The sequence below is a fragment of the Marmota marmota genome, unplaced genomic scaffold (assembly GCF_001458135.2).
Source record: "Marmota marmota marmota unplaced genomic scaffold, marMar, whole genome shotgun sequence".
Classification (NCBI taxonomy): Eukaryota; Metazoa; Chordata; class Mammalia; order Rodentia; family Sciuridae; genus Marmota; species Marmota marmota.
In genome coordinates, this window is record NW_026000048.1 from 1,704,963 (window position 1) to 1,723,753 (window position 18,791).

Here is an 18,791-nt window from a genome sequence, read left to right on the forward strand (position 1 = left end):
ATAAATATAGCTCCATGCAAACGGAGCTTCTTCAAGCAAGGATGCCAGGAACACCGGAAGGATTTTCCCCCTTGAATTCTGGTGGAAAGAGTTTTCTCGTATCTATTATTGGAGGCAACAATTTTGTGGTTTTCACTCTAAATAATGTGTTTAAAATCCAACCTCCATCGGTGGCAAGCATTATGCAGCTAATTTCTTACATCATTGTTCTCTTCATTAATTAACATTTCTCCACTGTTCCAGCAATTATTGTGGGGCCTCCATGCCGTACATCTCTTTTCATGATTAATAAGGAGTCATTATATTTCCCTTCCTGAAGCAGTCAATTAACACAGAATTCTTTCCATTAATTACCGAATGTCTCTCTACCTGGAGAGCAATCTGCTCTGAGAACCTGTGACACCAATTGCTTTAAAAAGTTCTCTTTAAATTTTATTCCAAAAACACAAGCAATTTAGCTGGCGATATTAATTTGCCTCAGAAGCATCGCGGTGAATGAGAAACATCTTTTAATCTCATGCAAGAAAAGGCAGCCATCTGGCTGGCGAGAATTTCAGGGAGCAACTCTTACACTCTCCCTCTGTAAATGCAGGTCATTAAAGTAATGTGTTCATCTACATAAAACTCCAATGGAATATAAAAGGTAATATTTATATACAAACAATTTAGTCCTACAATTTAAACAGTCATTGGTTTTATGAAACATTTACTTTAGTCTATCAGATTTGCATAACTTCATTTAAAAATATTGTGGTCATTTTTATAAGTCACATCATTCTCTCAGAAAGTAAGGGAAGGGCTGTCCTTGGACATGCAGGCTCCGATCAAAGAGCGAATGTCAAAAGGTTTCAAGGGAAAGGACATTTCGGAAAGAAGCACAGGTACTTATTACTGATGTTTAGGGACCCCTCCATTTGGCAATAATGTTCATGCCTCCACCTGTATTTCTACCACTATGCTCTGACATGCCAAATGTGGTTCTTCTATCTTTTCCTTGCTTTTCCCTGACGATATACAGAATGTCTGCAAAATCCAGGAGAGGTTTGTGATGCCTGAGCTTTTCCTTGAAAGAATAACACTAATGGTTTTGAGTATTGACCTAGGGCTGTGGCTCATTCTCTTAAATCTGAGATGAGAAGAAAGACCAAAAACCGAGGAGAAATACAGCAAAGTCGCTGTCTTTTAATACCTCTTTTTCAGAGTTGAAGATGGTGGAAAGTGTGCCAGTAGAGGTTACTGTTAGAACAAAGGATGCTGCAAAGGAAAGTGTGCCAATAAGAGGTCACCGTTATAGCAAAGGATGCTGGGAAAGTATGCCAAGGAAAGGTTACCATCAGAGCAAGACTCCAGGTTACAGACATTCTAAATGGGGCCTATTAATTCTCAGACTGTGAGTGCAATTTAAAAATTTCTCCCCAATTAAAAGCAGGGAAATGTACAATTCTCCATTGATAACAAAGCACTCCTTAGAACAGCAAAGTATTAAAAATAAAATTAGCATCCCCAGAAGAGACATCATAGTATTTGAGACTGTTGAAGAATTTGGTTTTTTAACTAAACTTCTGGAACAAAATCTGAGTGGTTCTGATTCTATAGAATCGTCTAAAGACAAACAACTTCTATAACTGGTTTCCTCCTAATAACCTTTACAATAAAGAGAAAAACCAGCCTTCTTCTTGTCTGTGTATAGGAATTCAAACTTATTCAACTAACACAATCAATAAAACCAAATGTCTTTCTGAATATAAACTGGAGAATTCTCAGCATTCAGGATTGAATGGAAAAATACCTCTCCTTTTGTTCAAATAGCTGATATTACCACAATGTTGACAGAGAAAAAAATCCCATGTCTAGTTTTCAATATAGATAATCCCTAAATAAATATATTTTTCTCTGTTTGTCAATCATAGAAATACCACAGATAAGTGGGGAGAGATCTGGGAAAAACAGCCTCTCTTTAGCCAAGAGATGCAATCTCCTTGCAGAGTTCAAACCATGGCCTCCCCATATCAATGGGAACATGACAAGATTCCTTATAGGATAGGCCCCATGGGAGACCGTCCCTACATGGGTGGCCTTGGAGATAGGCAGAGAATAGCAGTTTGTCTCCTGTCTACAGTTTTCACTGCTTCTCTGTGGCCCCAAGGAAAGAAGCTGCTCTCCAAAACTGCAGTGAAGTGGGTGGTAACATTTTCAGGTACCAACACAAACACACACTTCCTACGCTCTCTTCATCTATGGATGGATCTACCCAGTGGAGAAAGCTCCCTATGTCTGCTGGAAGGCTGTGGAGTCCAGGAGGGGGTGCTGAGGACCTAGTGTTCACAGTCTTCAGGGACGTGCAGGGCCCTGCAGTTGAGCTGAACCCCAGATCATCCGGAGGCCTTGACAATTCCTGGGGGGTCTGCATCCCCATGAACATTCTGGCATAACTGGTTGGGGTCAGCCTGGGCATCTGCCCTTCCAGGGCTCCCTCCATGATTCTTATGTGAGCCAGGGTAGAGGACTTCTGAGCAGAGTAATTTATGTAAATTTTTGGAGTCCAAAGAGGTCAAATCCGAGTCCATAGTCTGTCCAGCCAGGCCATTCTGGAACACCTCCTGCTGCCTTGAGCAATAGCCAATTCAGCATGAGCCAGCTGCATGCCTTACCTGGGAACTCGACAGGAATGCATGTTTCCCAGACCCACCCCAAACCTTCACTGGCTCCCCTGAAGTGGCCTGCTCAGGCACAGGTGCCACCTGCCCTCCTGGCCTCTCATGTGCGTCCTCTCTTGTGTGGCTGCCTCCTTTTCCTAAAGGCATCCTGCTCGGAGAAGCCCCTGCTCGGAGTACGTAGAATTGGTAACCATGCTGTGTGTAAGCCATCTTTGGGGATGTCCTGGATGGAGAGGCCACTCTCTTGTCGTCTTTGAGTGTTATCTCTTGTTCACTAGGCTGCTAGTTTTGTTTTGCAGAGCTGGGCTTCCCAGTTCCTTTTGTCTGCACTTGTCTGGACAGAGTCCCTGGGGTTGGGCTGCTGGCTGTGTCTCAGGTGGGAAATCATCAGCCACTCTGTCCACTTTATGAGGTTGCTGCAGCAGGGACAGGTGGCAGCTGCATCAGAGTTCTTGATGTGTTGCTATTGCTCTCATATATTTCATAAGTTTGATTGAATCAATCACTCCTTTCATCATTAGAGATTGTACGAAGTTTCATTTCAGAGCTGTCATAAAAATCATCAAGCAATCTATGTGAAAGGGGTAAAAAGACTTTTAAGCCAAACTGAATATTTGGGTTGGGTGTTTATAAGTGCAATCATTGCAAAGGGACCTATATTTTGAGATGAGGAAAATGAACAATGCTCTTATTTAACTTTGGTAAACTCGATAAGTACCTGCTGATAAATCAAGAAGGAAGGATGTCAGAATATTTTCCCCAGGTGGGCAAGGGGCAGGGAGAAGGAGGGAGAAATGGGCTTGAGAGGATACTGAGCAGCAGATCTTTATGCTCGGAAGGGGAGTTTTCTCTTCACAGCTGGAATTTAAGTCTAGAGATCAGTGCCTCATTCTCCAGAGAGCAGCTATCATTTTTTACAGTTCATTTTTATGGAGAAAGTTTTAATCTGTTCATTTAAAGACACGTTGTGATCAATAATCAAGCTCAGGCACTTAAAATTAGAAACCATATCTAAAGGAGCATTAGTTCCAGAAGATTTAGATTTTTATATGCCACTCAACTTTTGCTTCTTAGAGACAAAGGCAGAAAACACCTCTCTGGTTTTCCTCACTCTTTAAGGATGCTGTGTGTCGAGAATGTAATAAACTGAATTCTTAGAGCCGGACAAACAGGCTGCCATCTGCAGAATGTGGGATGTGACAACCATGCTTGTTTTCATCTGTCCCTTGCTCCATGCAGGGACAGGGTTTGTTGGCCATGTGCTACTCAACCTTAATCTATGGTTTTAAAGGTCAGTTTTCACTGATGAGGTGAAACGATCACTTTCTATAGTTTCATTCAGTTTTCGAGGGTGATATTATTGGTGGGGTTTTAGGAGTAGATTTTACTGTGATTCATTTTCTGGTTCCATGACTTCCCAGAGAGATAAGCTAAATGAGTAGTTCCTCTTACCTTGCTGTATTAGTTTCCTAAGACTTGTAGCACATAACCCAAAACAGAGTGACTTGAAACAATGGGACTGCATCTCTCACGGTTCTGGAGGTCCAAATCCTGAAGTCGAGGTGTCAGCAGGGACTTGCTTCCTCTGGAGACTCGGCCAGATGGGGGGACCCTCCTTCACCTTTTTCAGCTGTGGGCGGCTGCGGTGATCCATGGCGTTCCTTGGCTTGTGTGCTGGTGATCTCTGCCTCTGCTCTCAAGTGGCCTTCTCCTCTGGGTGTGTGTCCCCAGACCTCCTCTGCCTCCCTCTTAGGAGGATACATGTAGTCACACTTGAAGGCTCTGGTAGGATAGGCACCTCTGCCTGCCCTCCTTCACTTAGTCCTGCCTCGTGAGGCTGCACTCACGGGGCCTGGACCTCTCTTTTGGGGGCACCGTCCAGCTCTCTCTATATGAGGCCATGCCATCATGTCCCCTGTTTCTGAGAATCTATTGTTCACCCTCTGTCGGGGGTGGGTTCCCTGGTAACTCCACTCTGAGGAGTACGTTCCAAGTGTGAACTCCGAGATTTGGAGAAAAGCTTTCCTACAAAGGTTATTTTTGGAAACAGTTCTCACAGCAGAATCCTCTGGAAACACCCCGGACATCCCACAAAGGGGAGCCATCTAGCTGACGGCGTGACTATTAGGCATCCTGTCACATGTGCATTGAAGTGCTCGTTATTTTTTAAAAGAGCCATGGTTGTGGTGGTAAGCAATGGCTTGGAATATGGACACCCCAACAGGGAAAAAAATGTCAGTAAAAAAAGGTTAGTGGGACATAGCAATAGTTGACTGCTGTTTTCTGTGACCGTTGGGATATTAGCTGCTATTTCTTCTTCATTTTTTTTTTTTTTGGTGTCTTTTTAATGAAGAAAACCTTCAGATATAAGATCTCATTTAGTCTGCACTGTCTTTTCAGCACTATGACAGGTTATTTCTTGATACTTTCTGGATTGATTGTCCTGATTTTCTTTTGTCTGGGGGCATTTTATTAGGTGGACCCCCCTCACAGTTCTCTGGACTTGTCCACAAAGGCTTAGTCAGTGCCCTGGAGCAGGCTTTCCTGGTGCTCATCCCTGGTGTATCCTAACACCCAGGGTTGCCGATGCATTTAGGATGGTCTGTGGCCACAGAGGCTTAGTTTTGTTTTTTGTGCAAAGTCAGTTTGCTCATGAGGGTGGGAGGAGTGTGTGGGTAATTCTCCCCATTTGGTGCATTTGAACTAGTTTTTTTTTTTTTTTATCTTTAACGTAGTTTTTTTCTTTCCAAGATTTCAACTAAAATATCTAGAAAGGAAATTTCGCTTTCAAAGGACTTTCAGGGCCCATGAATTTTCTTGGTAATTTTGATGACTCTGCTTGAGACCAAAGGAACTGATTTTGTTTCATGCTATGTTCAATATCAAAATTATTATCATTATTATTATTTTGGTACTAGGGATTGAACTTAGGGGCCCTCAACCACTGAGCCACATCCTCAGCCCTATTTTGTAATTAGAGACGGGGTCTCACTGAGTTGTTTAGCACCTCGCTTTTGCTGAGGCTGGCTTTGAACTTGTGATCCTCCTGCCTCAGCCTCCCGAGCCACTGGGATTACAGGTGGCTTAAAATTATTTTTGAAGGAAAAATAATCAGGCTACACCTCTCCTCTGCAGACTTTAGGGCCGTCTTGCCTCCCACCCAGGGGAAAGCCAAGAGCTCTCTCCCTCTCCTGTGTACTCTGCTGCTTCTGATCTGCCCACTTCTGGGCTTTCAGCTCTAGGTGTCCCTCAGACAGAAGGCCTCCAACCAGTATACTGCTTTTGAAGGACGGGGTGACCTCACTTAGGCCGGACAGGGACACGCCTGCGTGCCTCAGAAAGGGGACTGTGTTTTTAATGGAGCCTTCAAGAAAGCAGACGCCCAGCTCTGTATTAGTTTCCACGGAGCTTGCTTGTGATCAGTCTGTGTGACAACTTGGGGACCCATGTGTGCAGGGGACCAGGGGCTTGAGAAATGTTAGAAACCTGAAGCTCCCAGCTCATTGCCGAAGAGCGCAACCCACCCAGGCCATTCGCATGTGTGTTTCTGAGCCTGTGTTCCCATGTCAGGGAAGTGAGGTTAACAATAATGACAATGATCAACATCTGCTCTGCTCACACTCAAGTGTCACCTTAAATACCACCAGGTCCATTTAAAGAAAATTCAAACCCTGTACAGACCTGGGCCCTCTTGTGCTGATGGTGCCCTGGATCTGGGCGCTGCACCCCCACCCCATCCTCAGCCACCAAAAGCTCTATCCTCCAAGCTCTGTGATGCCCACTGTCCTCAGTGTCATTGTCACGAGTTGTGTTGGCTGTGATGTGGGCACGTCAAGTGTAGCAGCCTGTCCCAGTCTTTCACGTCCTCTCCTCTGTGGGGAGGAACTTCTCGCATTCTTTATCGGCCTCTTCTGATCAGCCTCAGGGATCAGGGAAGCTTGCCCCTCCTTAGGGACCTCTGAGCCTCACTAGGGAAGAAGGCTCCAGACCTCCAGGTTCTTGTCTTAGAAAACCTTTCCTGTTCCCAAATTGCCAATCAAGTTGTGCAGGTTCACTTCCGCCCACTGCTTCCTGCTGGTCACAGTGACGTGGCAGCACCCGTGGGCTCTTTGAGACCCTTTATAACTCAAAGTGGTTACACGGTTATCAGCTCAGTGTGCAAACACCCAGTCTGGAGGTGTGAACGGTGGTCCCTGTCTCCTAGGAGCACTGGCAGGGGGAGTGTTTGGGGAAGGTGAAGGGTACACAGAGGACTAAAGAAGAGAAGTTTTCTTTTTTAGTACCAGGGATTGAACCCAGGGGTGCTTAACCACAGAGCCACATCCCTAGCCTTATTAATATCTTATTTAGAGACGGGGTCTTGAGAAATTGCTTAGGGCCTCGCTGAGTTGCTGAGGTGGGTTTTGAACTTGAGATCTTCCTGTCTCAGCCTCCCGAGCTGCTGGGATCACAGGTGTGTGCCACCGTGCCTGGTGAAGAGAAGATTCTTACCAGGTGAAGGCAGTTCTTTCTCCTCTGGAGCCAATGAGCACCTGATGAAGGACCAGGGCTGTCATGGTGCCGAGGTGGGACGGAGGCTCCGCCCTGTGAACAGACTGAGGTGTCCAGCTGCAGCTTAATCACGGATCCCTTAGCGACCAGGACAGTGTTTCCATTGGAGCAAGGAGAATGTGGCTTGGTGACAGCTCCAGGAGCTTTATGAACGGTGAGGAAAACTGCACCTGGGTAGAGGACCTGGGCAAGGGCCTTCACCCCAGCCACCCCAGCATGTGGGCTGCTTCTCTCATGATGGGGAGAAATGTTTTCATTAAATGATTCCTAGGGAAGTTAAGGTCTCATAAAAGAGTCAAGACTTCGGTCATGAAGCATTGATCTGCTCCCAGGGAGGGTCTTGTCCCTAGACAGGGCCTTGGGATTGTCCAGTGGCACCAGTGAGAGCCCTTGTCACTTTCCCTTGACACTAACTCTCTTCACAGGGGCCTCCTGCAGACAGGAGTTCTAGAGAAAGTCCAAAGTTACACAGAGGACAGAGGAAGGCACACTTTGGAACATGAGATGATATGTACGGAGATGGGAGAGAGGTTTCCTTTGTGATGTTTTATGGCATGTTATAAACCCCTGAAAAATGTGAAGCTTTCTATTACATGTGTTCGTACTTTCCTGAAGACTGTTTTTACCATTGACTTTGTAAAATGAAATCAAGTGTTATTCATGAAGCTCCATATTCAGAAGGGTGCCTGTGGTCACTTAAGCATATTATTACCTCTGTATCACCCTAAAAAGGTGACACCTGTGCTTTACGTTTTGTTGTGTAGGTGGGAAATAACTAGCTGTGTTGTTTATTTAGATCTGTGGAAACCAGCAGGCTCCAACTCATTTTTCATTGATATTGAAAGGAATTTGCAAAGAGAACCACAGATGTGTGTAGTGAATGTACTTATCCTACCTTAATTACAATTTTATTCATTTGTTTTCTTCTTCTTCTTCTTTTTTTTTTTTTTTTTTGATACCAGGGATTGAACTCAGGGGCACTTGACCGCTGAGCCACATCCCCAGCCCTATTTTGTATTTTATTTAGAGACAGGGTCTCACTGAGTTGCTTAGTGCCTCAATTTTGCTGAGGCTGGCCTTGAATTCATGATCCTCCTGCCTTAGCCTCCCAAGTTGCTGGGATAACAGGTATGTGGCACTGCACCTGGCTCATTTGTTTTCTTCTTTCTTTCATGTTGTAACATGAAAGTCATGAAATTTAGATAAAAAAGTCAGGGGATTATTTCTTTCATGGCTTCTCCCGCAAAACTGCACCTATTAATATAGACATTTCTAAATTACTAACTGGGACCATGGTGCATACCTGTAATCCCAGTGACTTGGGAGGCTGAGGCAAGAAGGTCATAAGTTCAAGGCCAGTCTTAGAAACTTAGCAAGACCCTGTCTCAAAAAAAAAAAAAAAATAATAAGGTCTAGGGATGTGGCTCAGTGGTTAAGTGCCTCTGAGTTCAGTTCCTGGTACCAAAAAATAAATGAATAAACAAACAAATTAATTAATTAATCAATAAGACAAAATACGAGAAATTTCTAGCTTACTAAATATATGAGACTGGGTTTCAGCATCGTTTGGGATCAGACTCTTATTTTCTTGGAAAGAAAATAGTAAGTTTAGTCGCTTACAGATACGTTGCTAAAAAGTCTCTGGGCAGCACAAATAGCAGTTCAGCCTTGGTGGGAAGTTAAATGTTTTAAATTTTAGCTCCCCATTGCACTCTCTCATGTGTCTGGGCTGTTCTGATGGAGGAATAAGTCTCATTCATTCATCAGTCAATATTTGCTGATGACTAACCCCATGTATGCCTTTGTACCATGAGAGGGGTGTCAAGAGTCCAGTGTGCATGACTTGACCAGACAGAAAGGCTCTCAGAGTCAGAAACAGCCCTTCCCTCGGCCTTGGACCCCCTGTGGTGACTAGAACACCCTCCCCACATGGCTTTCAGCCCTGTTTACCCGCTAACGGATGGGCTGGTTCTGAGGGCTGGTGCAGTCAGTGTCAAGGGCCAACACAGGTATTGTTGTACTTATCCTATCTTAATTAAAATTATAATTTTATTCATGTATTATTATGTACTAATACTGTGTATTAGTATGGTACTGCTGACCATGACAGGCTCCCTTTCGGCTCAGCAAAGCAGTTTAGGCACCGGCTGGAGAGGGCGCCAACACCCTACTGCCTGTGTGGGACTCGGTCTCTCATGGATCCATTCTCTCATCTTCCTTTTCAGCCACCTGTATGTTTCTCCCATAAATACTCATGGTGCCTAATTTATACAGGCACCAACTATGCCAGCTATGGAATATGTCATGTAAAATAAGACAGGCTCCCTGCCCACAGGAAACTTAGACAGGAGGATTGAATTCTAAGAGGGAATGAGGCCTCTGAGGACAGATAACAAACTAACAACACACAGCCTCAAATACATTATTTCTAGGCTCTGAGTACACGTCCTGTCTCTCACCAAACTGACATGCAGTGTTATCAGTGGTATGCTGATAAAGATTGGCTCTCAAAATAAACAAACAAACAAACAAACAAATAAATAATAGGGCTGGGGCTGTGGCTCAGTGGCAAAGCGCTTGCCTAGCACGTGTGAGGCACTGGTTTTGATCCCCAGCACCACGTAAAAAACTAAATAACAAAATAAACTAAAAATATATACATAAAAAAATAAAGTTGTAGCCTTTGCTAATTTCCACAGTGTAAATAATGCAGCTGTGGACAATTCCAAGCCACCATTGCAAGGGTGCTGAGTGCAGATTTGGGAAGAGGGAAAGAGTTTGGGCAGAAGAGAAGCACATTGCTTATTTGTGTTTCCCCATACAGATATAATAGGAGTAAATAATTTCAAGGGCATAAATAATAGTAAGATAATTAGGCCAGGTGAGTTTTGAGGATTTATTACTTTTGTTTTAGTATAATCAGTTAGTTGTAAATTTATGTAATATCATTTTTAATAATGACTGCAGTTTCAAAATTGCCTGGAGATTCAGTAATCCCCTCTCAGGCCTAGCTGGTTCTAGGATGCCTCTGCTCCAGGATCAGTCATCATATACTGTGTGTGGTCTTTAGAGCCAGTGTACCTCCCCCGCTGTTCCATAGACTGTGACTCCTGTGTCTTTGTGTCCTCAGAGCCTCACTCTCCAAAGAGCATCGAGTGCTATTATTAATTCATTGAGTTAGAAGGCTTCCTCTGTATTTGTGTATGAAGGTCCTTTATTTTTGAACATTATTTAAGCCTGAGGTTGAATTTTTGTTTTTGTACAGGACAGAAAGCAGATGAGCACATCCATTATCAGATGGGCTCTTTGCAAAGCCTTTGTACAAATAATGCATGTTACAGATGCTTATGGTCTTGAATCATTAGCATAACATATGTTCCCACTCAAAAATGGCAAATGTGCCTCTGTTCAAAATAGCTCATGCCTTAGCGTTCACATCCTTGTCTTTTGCTCAGGTTCTGACTATGGCGGGAGCACAAGTAAGTCCACGCCAAAGGATGTGTTCTGATGCCAATCACTCTGGCATGAACCAGACCAGACTGTTGGGAGCGGGTGGCATTATTTCTGTCATTGTCATGGTCACCATTGCCCTGTCTTCATCATCATTACCAACAAATACTGTTTATTGGGGGCCATCGTGTGCATCTCACTGTGACAGATACCATGCAAATCAAGTGGCATTCGAACCATCCCTTGAAGGTCACGGCTCAGCACAGAAGCAAACGCTTTGGAAAACAAATTCCTGCAATTTCAGTGCAGGAGACAGGACATGGTGATGGGGGTGGGACCTGAGGAGAGGGATGTTGCATCTGGGCAGGGAAAGAGAGTGGCCTGAGTGGGGAAGAGGCAGGGAGGCAGTAGGAGAGTCTCAGGAGGATCCAGTAGTAGAGTGTGAGTGGAGCAGAGAGGAGATGGGCTCAGCCAGGGAGGAAGATGAGGGATGGAGAAGGAGGGAGGGAGGGAGACAGAGGAGCGAGGGGAGAGAGATGGATGGGAGAGAAGGGGGGGGAGAGAGAGAGAGAGAGAGAGGAGGAGGAACAAAGAGAGAGGAGGGAGGGAGAGAGAAAGAGTGAGGGAGAGAGAGAGAGACAGGGACAGAGAGAGGGAGAGGCAGGGAGAGAGAGAGACAGAGAGAGAAGAGAAATGATGGTGAATAGAGAAAGTACTCCGGCCAGGCAGAAGACAAAGCAAAGCATAGAAGTAGGCAGGTGGGTGAGTGGGCTCTGGGGAGGGAGCAAGCGGGTGAGGGGCATCTTCAAGGTCTGTGGGCACCTCTTCCCCCCTCCTTTGTGCCCTCTGTCCTGCTTCCACTACCTAGATTTGGGATGAAGGTCTAAGTGAGTTGGAAGAGACCAGGCAGCTACTGAACCCCACCCCGTGGGGTAGGTGTGGATTAACCCTGGGGGATTCGGGGGAGGTCTCCCCTCAGCTGGCCAGACTGGGGACATCAGGATGTCCCAGACTTGTACTCTCTTCCAGAATCAGTCTAGAATCTTTCCCCAGGCAGGACACTGCTTGAAAACCCCCGGAGGGTGGTGCAGTGTGGACTTTCATTTTTCAAGAGATTTTTATTAAAAAAAGAAAAACCTGACTTTGAGGGTCTGTACTACCATGGATAGCCCCACCACCAGCAAATAAAGCTCGGGTTTTGTAGCCCCTGTTTAATTTACTGTCTATTGATGTTTAAGATCCCAGAGACAACAAAATTTCATTTCATTTCTCTAGCATTAATTTACTTCATTTTTCTGGGGAGTCAGAGAGTTAATTTAGAAACCCAATGCTATCTTAGGGCACAAGAGAATTTCTGTTAAAGTGAAAATTGCTGGTTTTTTTTCTTTCTCTCCATGAATAGATGAAAACATTACAAAGGAGGAATACATTTTCTTCTGAAAGATGAGCTATTTGACGACTACGGGCTGTTCCCTTTGATACAGAAATCAGTGCTTTGATTTATTGTCATTAGGCCGTCTTCTTGCTCTGCGGAGCCAGGAGCAATCAAAGCCAGGGAAGTAAATGGCACTATTTTTCCTGTAGCCATTCGGTAATTTCCCACGAGAATTTGGAATCACAGTTCTTTGGGGCTGATGTTTCATCTGCCCTGTAGCCTCAGAAAGCCTCCAAGAGGCCACTAAGATGGTGGTCTATGGTAGAGCTGAAGGCGGGGGTAGAAAGAGGAAGCCCTGGGGTCTCCCCTGTCCTCCGGGACTGGCAATGCTACTTCTTTCCTTGGCTCTGTGCTTTCTCACATTGCCTGATGTCCCCACCTGTGATTACAAGTGGAACTTAATCTCTCTAACCCTCCGGCTTTTGCTCTATTCTCCAGAGTGAGTACATCAGCTCTTTAGTTTTTAGTAGGTGAAGAGCCTCATTCGGTCAGTCGAGCTCCCAGGATGCTCTGGGGCATCTCTCTGTTGGGGAACACCTGGGATGGCTGCACTGGACTGAGGATTGTGAGGGATGACCCATGTTCCCCTTCCATTCCCAGATCCTGCAGTGGTGATGGGCAGCTGAGGACCTCATGGTCCTTGCTAAGATAGTGGGCTTGGTTTTCCTTGGGCTTCATTTTCCCTGTCTCCTCCCCCAGCCTTTTTCCTCCTGTGTTCTGTGAGACCAGCCTTCTCACCTCCTGAGTAGTTTCAAACATGTCCACGCAGTGGGTCTTCAGGCAGTTAGCATTTGGGGGTTGCGCCTTTGCTTAGAGACCATATTTGCATGCAATCCTGTTTTCCTTGGGTTATAAACTATAGGTCAGTATATTTATCCAAGTATCCAAGAGGCCTTTGGATTCACTCTTGGCTTAGGTGTTCCATGACCACTTGTCATTACTGTCCTCAGGAATGGCTTTGGATGGGGTCACGGCTCTTTTAGGCAGACTCCAGCTCCTGTGCCTCTTCCCCACCCTGTGACTACTTTCTAAACCAAAGTCACAGAAACGATCCTGTAGTGGGGACAGCATCCGCGGGGTGTCAGAACTGAAGTTGGGGGTGGGAGCGTGGAGAAACAGATCTTGGGCATCAGAACAAGGTGTGGGGAGAGCAGGGCCGTGCCTGCCTGGCTTGTGGCCTGTCACTAACTAGCAGGCTCTCTGTGAGGGAGATGAGATGCCCTTTCTGCAAATTCCTCCTCCTCCTGTTCACCCTGCGGTTTCTCCCTCTCTGAGACTAGCATTTGGGGGCTTTGAAACTTCTAGAATGAATATATCTCTGGGTCCAGGGGGAGTGGCTTCTCTTGCAGCTGAAAGTCCACATCCTTCCCTGGCTGATTGTCAGGCTTTAGTGAAAAGCAAGAGGCTGGAGGAGCAAGCGCCCGTTGTGTGCCAGGCGATTGTGTGGCCCATTTGAACAATGACTAGACTATTCAGGAATGGCAGGCCCAAGCCAGGGGTGGTGTTTGTCTGAAGCCAGGTGCTTGCTCTCTCTAGGCAGCTTTACTTCAAGCACATGCAATAAAAAGTGTGAGGATGTGAGTTGCCCGTGGAAGACAGGCGCTGGGCTCTAGGTCCCCCCTGGCAGGAACCGTGTTTCTCTGAGCTCCCTCAGGACAGGGATGTGGGTCAGGGCCTGCTGTTTTGCTGTCCCCACTGGGGACCACAATCTGACTTTTGGAAGAGGATGGCCAGGCGGGCTCTTACCTGGCGATCTTGTCCGTGCAGGACATGGTGACCAGCTGCTCCCCTAGAAGGATGCCGTCCCACGTCTGGACTGCACTGGGGCCCCGGACAGGGACTGTGCCTTCCCCAGACTCTATCTTGGTGCGCAGGTGCCCGCGGAACTTCCTGACGATGTGTTTGCTGCTGTTCACTAGGAAAGAAGAGGTGGTGGTGAGAGGTGGCAGGCACAGCCACCCAGAGACATGAGGGCTCTGTGGGCTGAGAGGGAAGCATGGCAGGCTGCATCCAAGGGTCTTGGCAGAGATTGAGTCCAAGAGGCAGGTTTTAGAAGTAACAGAAGCTGATGGTGGGGACATGGTAAAGAGATGGGCTTCACAGTACGGAGATTTCTCAGAAAACTTGGAATGGAACGACCGTTTGACCCAGTTATCCCACTTTTTTGGTATACACTCAAGGGGCTTAAAATCAGCATACTACAATGATGCAGCCACATCAATGTTTATAGCAGCTCAACTCACAATAGCTAAACTAGGGAATCAACTTAGGTGCCCTTCAACTGATGAATGGATAAAGAAAATATGGTGCATATACACAATGGAATATTACTCAGCCATAAAGAGGAATGAAATTATGGCATTTGCTGGTAAATGGATGGAACTGGAGACTGTCATGCTAAGTGAAATAAGCTAATCCCCTAAAACCAAAGGCTGAACATTCTTTCTTATATATGGATGCTAACACACAATAAGGGGTGAGGGAAGGGAAGAATAGAAGTTCATTGGATTAGACAAAGAGGAATGAAAGGAAGGTAGGGGGGATGGGAATAGGAAAGACAGTAGCATGAATCAGACATAAATTTCCTGTGATCATAGATGAATACACAACTAGTATAATTCCATATCATGTTCAACCACAAAAATGGGATCCTAATTAGAATAAGTTATACTTTATGTGTGTATAATATGTCAAAATACACTCTACTGGCTGGGCTCGGTGGCACATGCCTGTAATGTCAGCAGCTCAGGAGGCTGAGGCAGGAGAATTGAGTGTTTAACGACAGTCTCAGCAGAAATGAGGTACTAAGCAATCCAGTAAGACCAGGTCTCTAAATAAAGTACAAAATAAGGCTGGGGATGTAACTCAGTGGTTGAGTGCCCCTGAGTTCAAACCCGAGTACTCTCCCCTCCAAAAAAAAAAAAATCACTCTACTGTCATGTGTATCTAAAAAGAACAGCAACAACAAAAAGAGATGGGCTTCAGAGCAATGCTGCTAGCAAGGGTCAGCCACTGTCCTGTAAGGGCAGAGAGCAAACATCTCAGAGACTAACACTATTCTGTCTCTGCCACCACCACCCAACTCTGCTACTAAGGTGCATAAAGTGCAGGCAGCCTTGGATCACACGCTATGAATGAGCATGGCTGCGTTTCCCAACATTTGATTTATGGGCACTGAAATTTGAACATATAATTATAACATCTGACTTTCACATCATGAAGTACTGTTGACCCTCCATATCCACGGGTTCTACATCTCTGGATTCAACCAAGGTTCAAAAAAATCTGGAAAAAAAATCCTGACTGTACTGAACAGGCACAAGCATTTTCTCTTGTCATTGTTCCCTGAGCAACACAGTGTAACTGCCATTTACAAACCACGAGCACTGCATTAGGAGGGGTCAGTAATCTAGTGATGATTTAGAGCTGACATGAGGTTGTACAAAAATTAGACACAAACACAACATCATTTGATATAAGGAACTTGAGCATCCACAGATTTTGGTACCCATGGAGGGGGGGTCCTGGAACCAATCCCCCATGGTTACCAGGGGATGGCCATATTATTCCTTCCACTTTTTCCAGCCATTAAAAAATTGTGAGAATGTGCTTAGCTTTGGGGACATGTAGAAACAGGTGGTGAGCTATGTAAACTTGGAAAAGTGAATTACATTCTACAACGTGGTTACTTCCTCTTGCCATGGGGAGAGTCATATCACCTCGATCCCGGGCCACGGGGATTAAACGAGGTGGCATGTGTCAGGGTGGGGTGTAGCTCAGAGCGCCTCAGTGTCTCTCGAGTGCCTCTTATTATGGAGGCCTCTATGGGGTAGGGACTTTTCTAGGCATAGAAATGACGAGCCTCAAGGTTCTGGGTTCTTATCCTTCCAGGGCCCTCTTGACACACATCCACCTTCATACGTTATACCACATCCTGATAGTTATTTGGAGAACCAGCAAGAACAAGAGAAGCCTTACACTGTTTTTTTTCTTTCTCTAGAAAATTCTGTATATAAGTCTAGGTTATTTTGTATGAGAGAAATGGTTAACTGCTTTGCACATTAAATATATATAAAAGAGCCCAGTGATTCCAACATTTACATACTTGTAGTGACATGAATAGATATTAGATGCTTTCTCTAAGAAGTTTCTATTGAAGTTTCAGAAGTTGTGTAGATGGAGTTTTCTCCTCATTTACTTGCACTAAAGTGGTGAATAGGTTTTTTTTTTTTTTGGTCTTGTCATTGTTCCCTGAGCAATGTCAAGACTTTTTTTTTCTTTTTAATCAGACACACCAGAGTAATTTCCACTGCACTTTCTTATTAGTTCCAAGAGCTGAAGTTCTTACTTCATCGTACCTAGAGGCTATCTTTTGGGAAGACTCTCAAGAAGGGAGTCAACTTTTGAGAGGTTTCAAATCACTTTTTCATCCTGCAACCAACCAGTTACTTTGTGAGCTCCAGTTGGGATTTGTCTGGGAGTCATCTACAGAAGGAGGAGCCAAGGAGAAAAGTGCAGCCTGGGGAGACTCCTTCTATATGGCATTAAATGGCACTGGTGATCAGACGGTGAGGATGGTGGCAGTGAGTATGGAGGTGGCAATGGTGATGATAGTGGTGACAAGGATGGTGATGATAGTGGTGATGATGGTAATATTGGTGATGATGGTGAGGATAATGGTGATGATGGTGATTGTGATGATTGTGGTGATGGTGATAATGATGGTGATGGTGGCAATAATGGTGGTGATGGTGATTGTGATGATTGTGATGATGGTGATGATGATTGTGGTGATGGTGATAATGATGTGATGGTGGTAATAGTGGTGATGATGACAGTGACACAGTGATGATGACGGTGATGATGGTGACAATAATGGTGATGAGGGTGATGGTGATTGTGATGATGGTGATGGTTATGAGCATGATAATGATTGTGACAGTAACAATGACCACGATGGTGGTAAAGGTAATGCTGATGGTGCAGTGAGAACGATGGTGATGGTGATGAGGACAAATTGAATAGAAAGTGATTCACATGACTCAAAAATGCTTGCGTGCACCTTGGTTTAACCTGAACATCTACACGATCCAGGTGGGGTCTCAGTGGATTCTCTGTGGTGGACAGCATTGGAGATGGAGAAGCTGGTGCACCTCTCAGTTTCTACACTGTTACTTCAGAGGACGTGGTTCTTGATGTCTAATTCTGTAAATCATGGTGTCTTCACAGTCTCCTAATACTTCAATTACAGCATCATTTCCCAGACCTCAAAAGTTGCCTGTCATACTGCAAAGCCTTTCTGGCTTCTCACCGTCTTTAATGTCACGACGACAAGAGGCCTGGCTTGAATTAACAACTGGTTTCTGGGAGGAAACCCAGAATCTCAGGCTACAGTCCCTCAAGAGCCAGGTGCACGAGCTTCCCGAGAGTGCTCATTCTGGGAGGAGTCACATCTCTGCCGCCTTCTGTAGCACACGCCCCCCACGGGCTCATTGGTCCCAGGGTTGGTGGACTTGGGGAGACAGTTCCCCTGCCTCTGTCTTGGTTAATGGTGAAAGGTAGGAGGGAGCCGAAGAAGCCACTTCAAGCAGAATGAAATGTCAATCCCCCAGCCACTGCTGGGGACTGAACTTAAACCACCTGTGGTGGATTGATGGTGTGCCCGGGACAGTGCAAGTGTGAAATGTCAACACCTTGCCTGTCATGCACACAGAGCTACTTTCAAATGCATCAGAACATTCTAGGCCAATTCTGATATTCCAAATCATCGGACTCATCATTATAGTGCTTATTAGTCTAAAATTGTTATCTTTTGGGATTGACAAAGTAGATTAGTAATATGTTTTTAAGTTTTTTTCTTCAAGTGAATATTTTATGTTTAGGGGAGAATCTAAAGGAGGTGACAATAAAATGACAATTTAAGACATTGACCTCCAAGTGGAGTTATCTAAAAACAAACAAACAAAAAAAACCAAACATGGCATAGGGGCAGAGACAAAGCAAAACCAAAAAACAACCTCCCCCCAGCCGCAAAACCCCATAAAGTTATAAGAAAGAAAGAAAATACTTTTAAACATCAAATGAAAGATTTCCAAACTGTTTCCAAAAGCAATATTGCAGAAAATATATCTGTGAAGCAATCCACTACTTTTTGTAATAATAAAACCTGTAATAATTGCCACGTGGTCATGTAGGTGACCTTTGTCATCATTTGATGATGACGATGGTAGTGATGATGTCAAATTATGAGACTATTTAAATCCATTATCGTGCAATGAACAACTATTATATACTGCACATTTCCATAACTCAGTAGGATGTCTGAAGAAAGGAATTTAAGGAACTGTACTTTAGATTTCCTGACTTCCTACGGGATTTTGGTTCACCCTCCTCATCTGCTCTTCTATAATGAGTGGAACTGGCTTGGCGTGAACATGCTAGGCACTTAGCATACCTTGGCAGATAAATGGAAGATGTAATCCTGCTCTTTTTCAAGGCATCTTGTGGGAGATAGTTTGGAAAATTTAATCTGTTAAATTTTTGGAAAATGGTCATAAGAACTGAATTTACTAGGTGATTTAAAAGTCATTCTAAGAGGGAAGAACGTTGCAGTGAGGGGATTGGTGATTTGGGAGGGGGACAAAATTTGCTCAGCCGCAGTGAGGTGTCCTGGATCCTTCTAGTCTTACATTGAGGAT

The 18,791-nt window shown here is 44.9% G+C and overlaps 1 protein-coding gene across 2 annotated transcripts in view; it reads right to left on the reverse strand.

Annotated features, from left to right (window-relative positions):
- Adarb2 (adenosine deaminase RNA specific B2 (inactive)) overlaps nucleotides 1-18,791 on the reverse strand; it is a 474,517-nt gene that overhangs the window by 22,259 nt on the left and 433,467 nt on the right. For both annotated transcript variants that reach the window (XR_007351071.1, XM_015495145.2), the window contains exon 7: nucleotides 13,840-14,008. Coding sequence is in view for 1 of the 2 variants with exons in the window: in XM_015495145.2 (XP_015350631.1) it covers nucleotides 13,840-14,008 (169 nt within the window). In the remaining variant the exon portion in view is untranslated. The remainder of the gene's footprint in view (nucleotides 1-13,839; nucleotides 14,009-18,791) is intronic.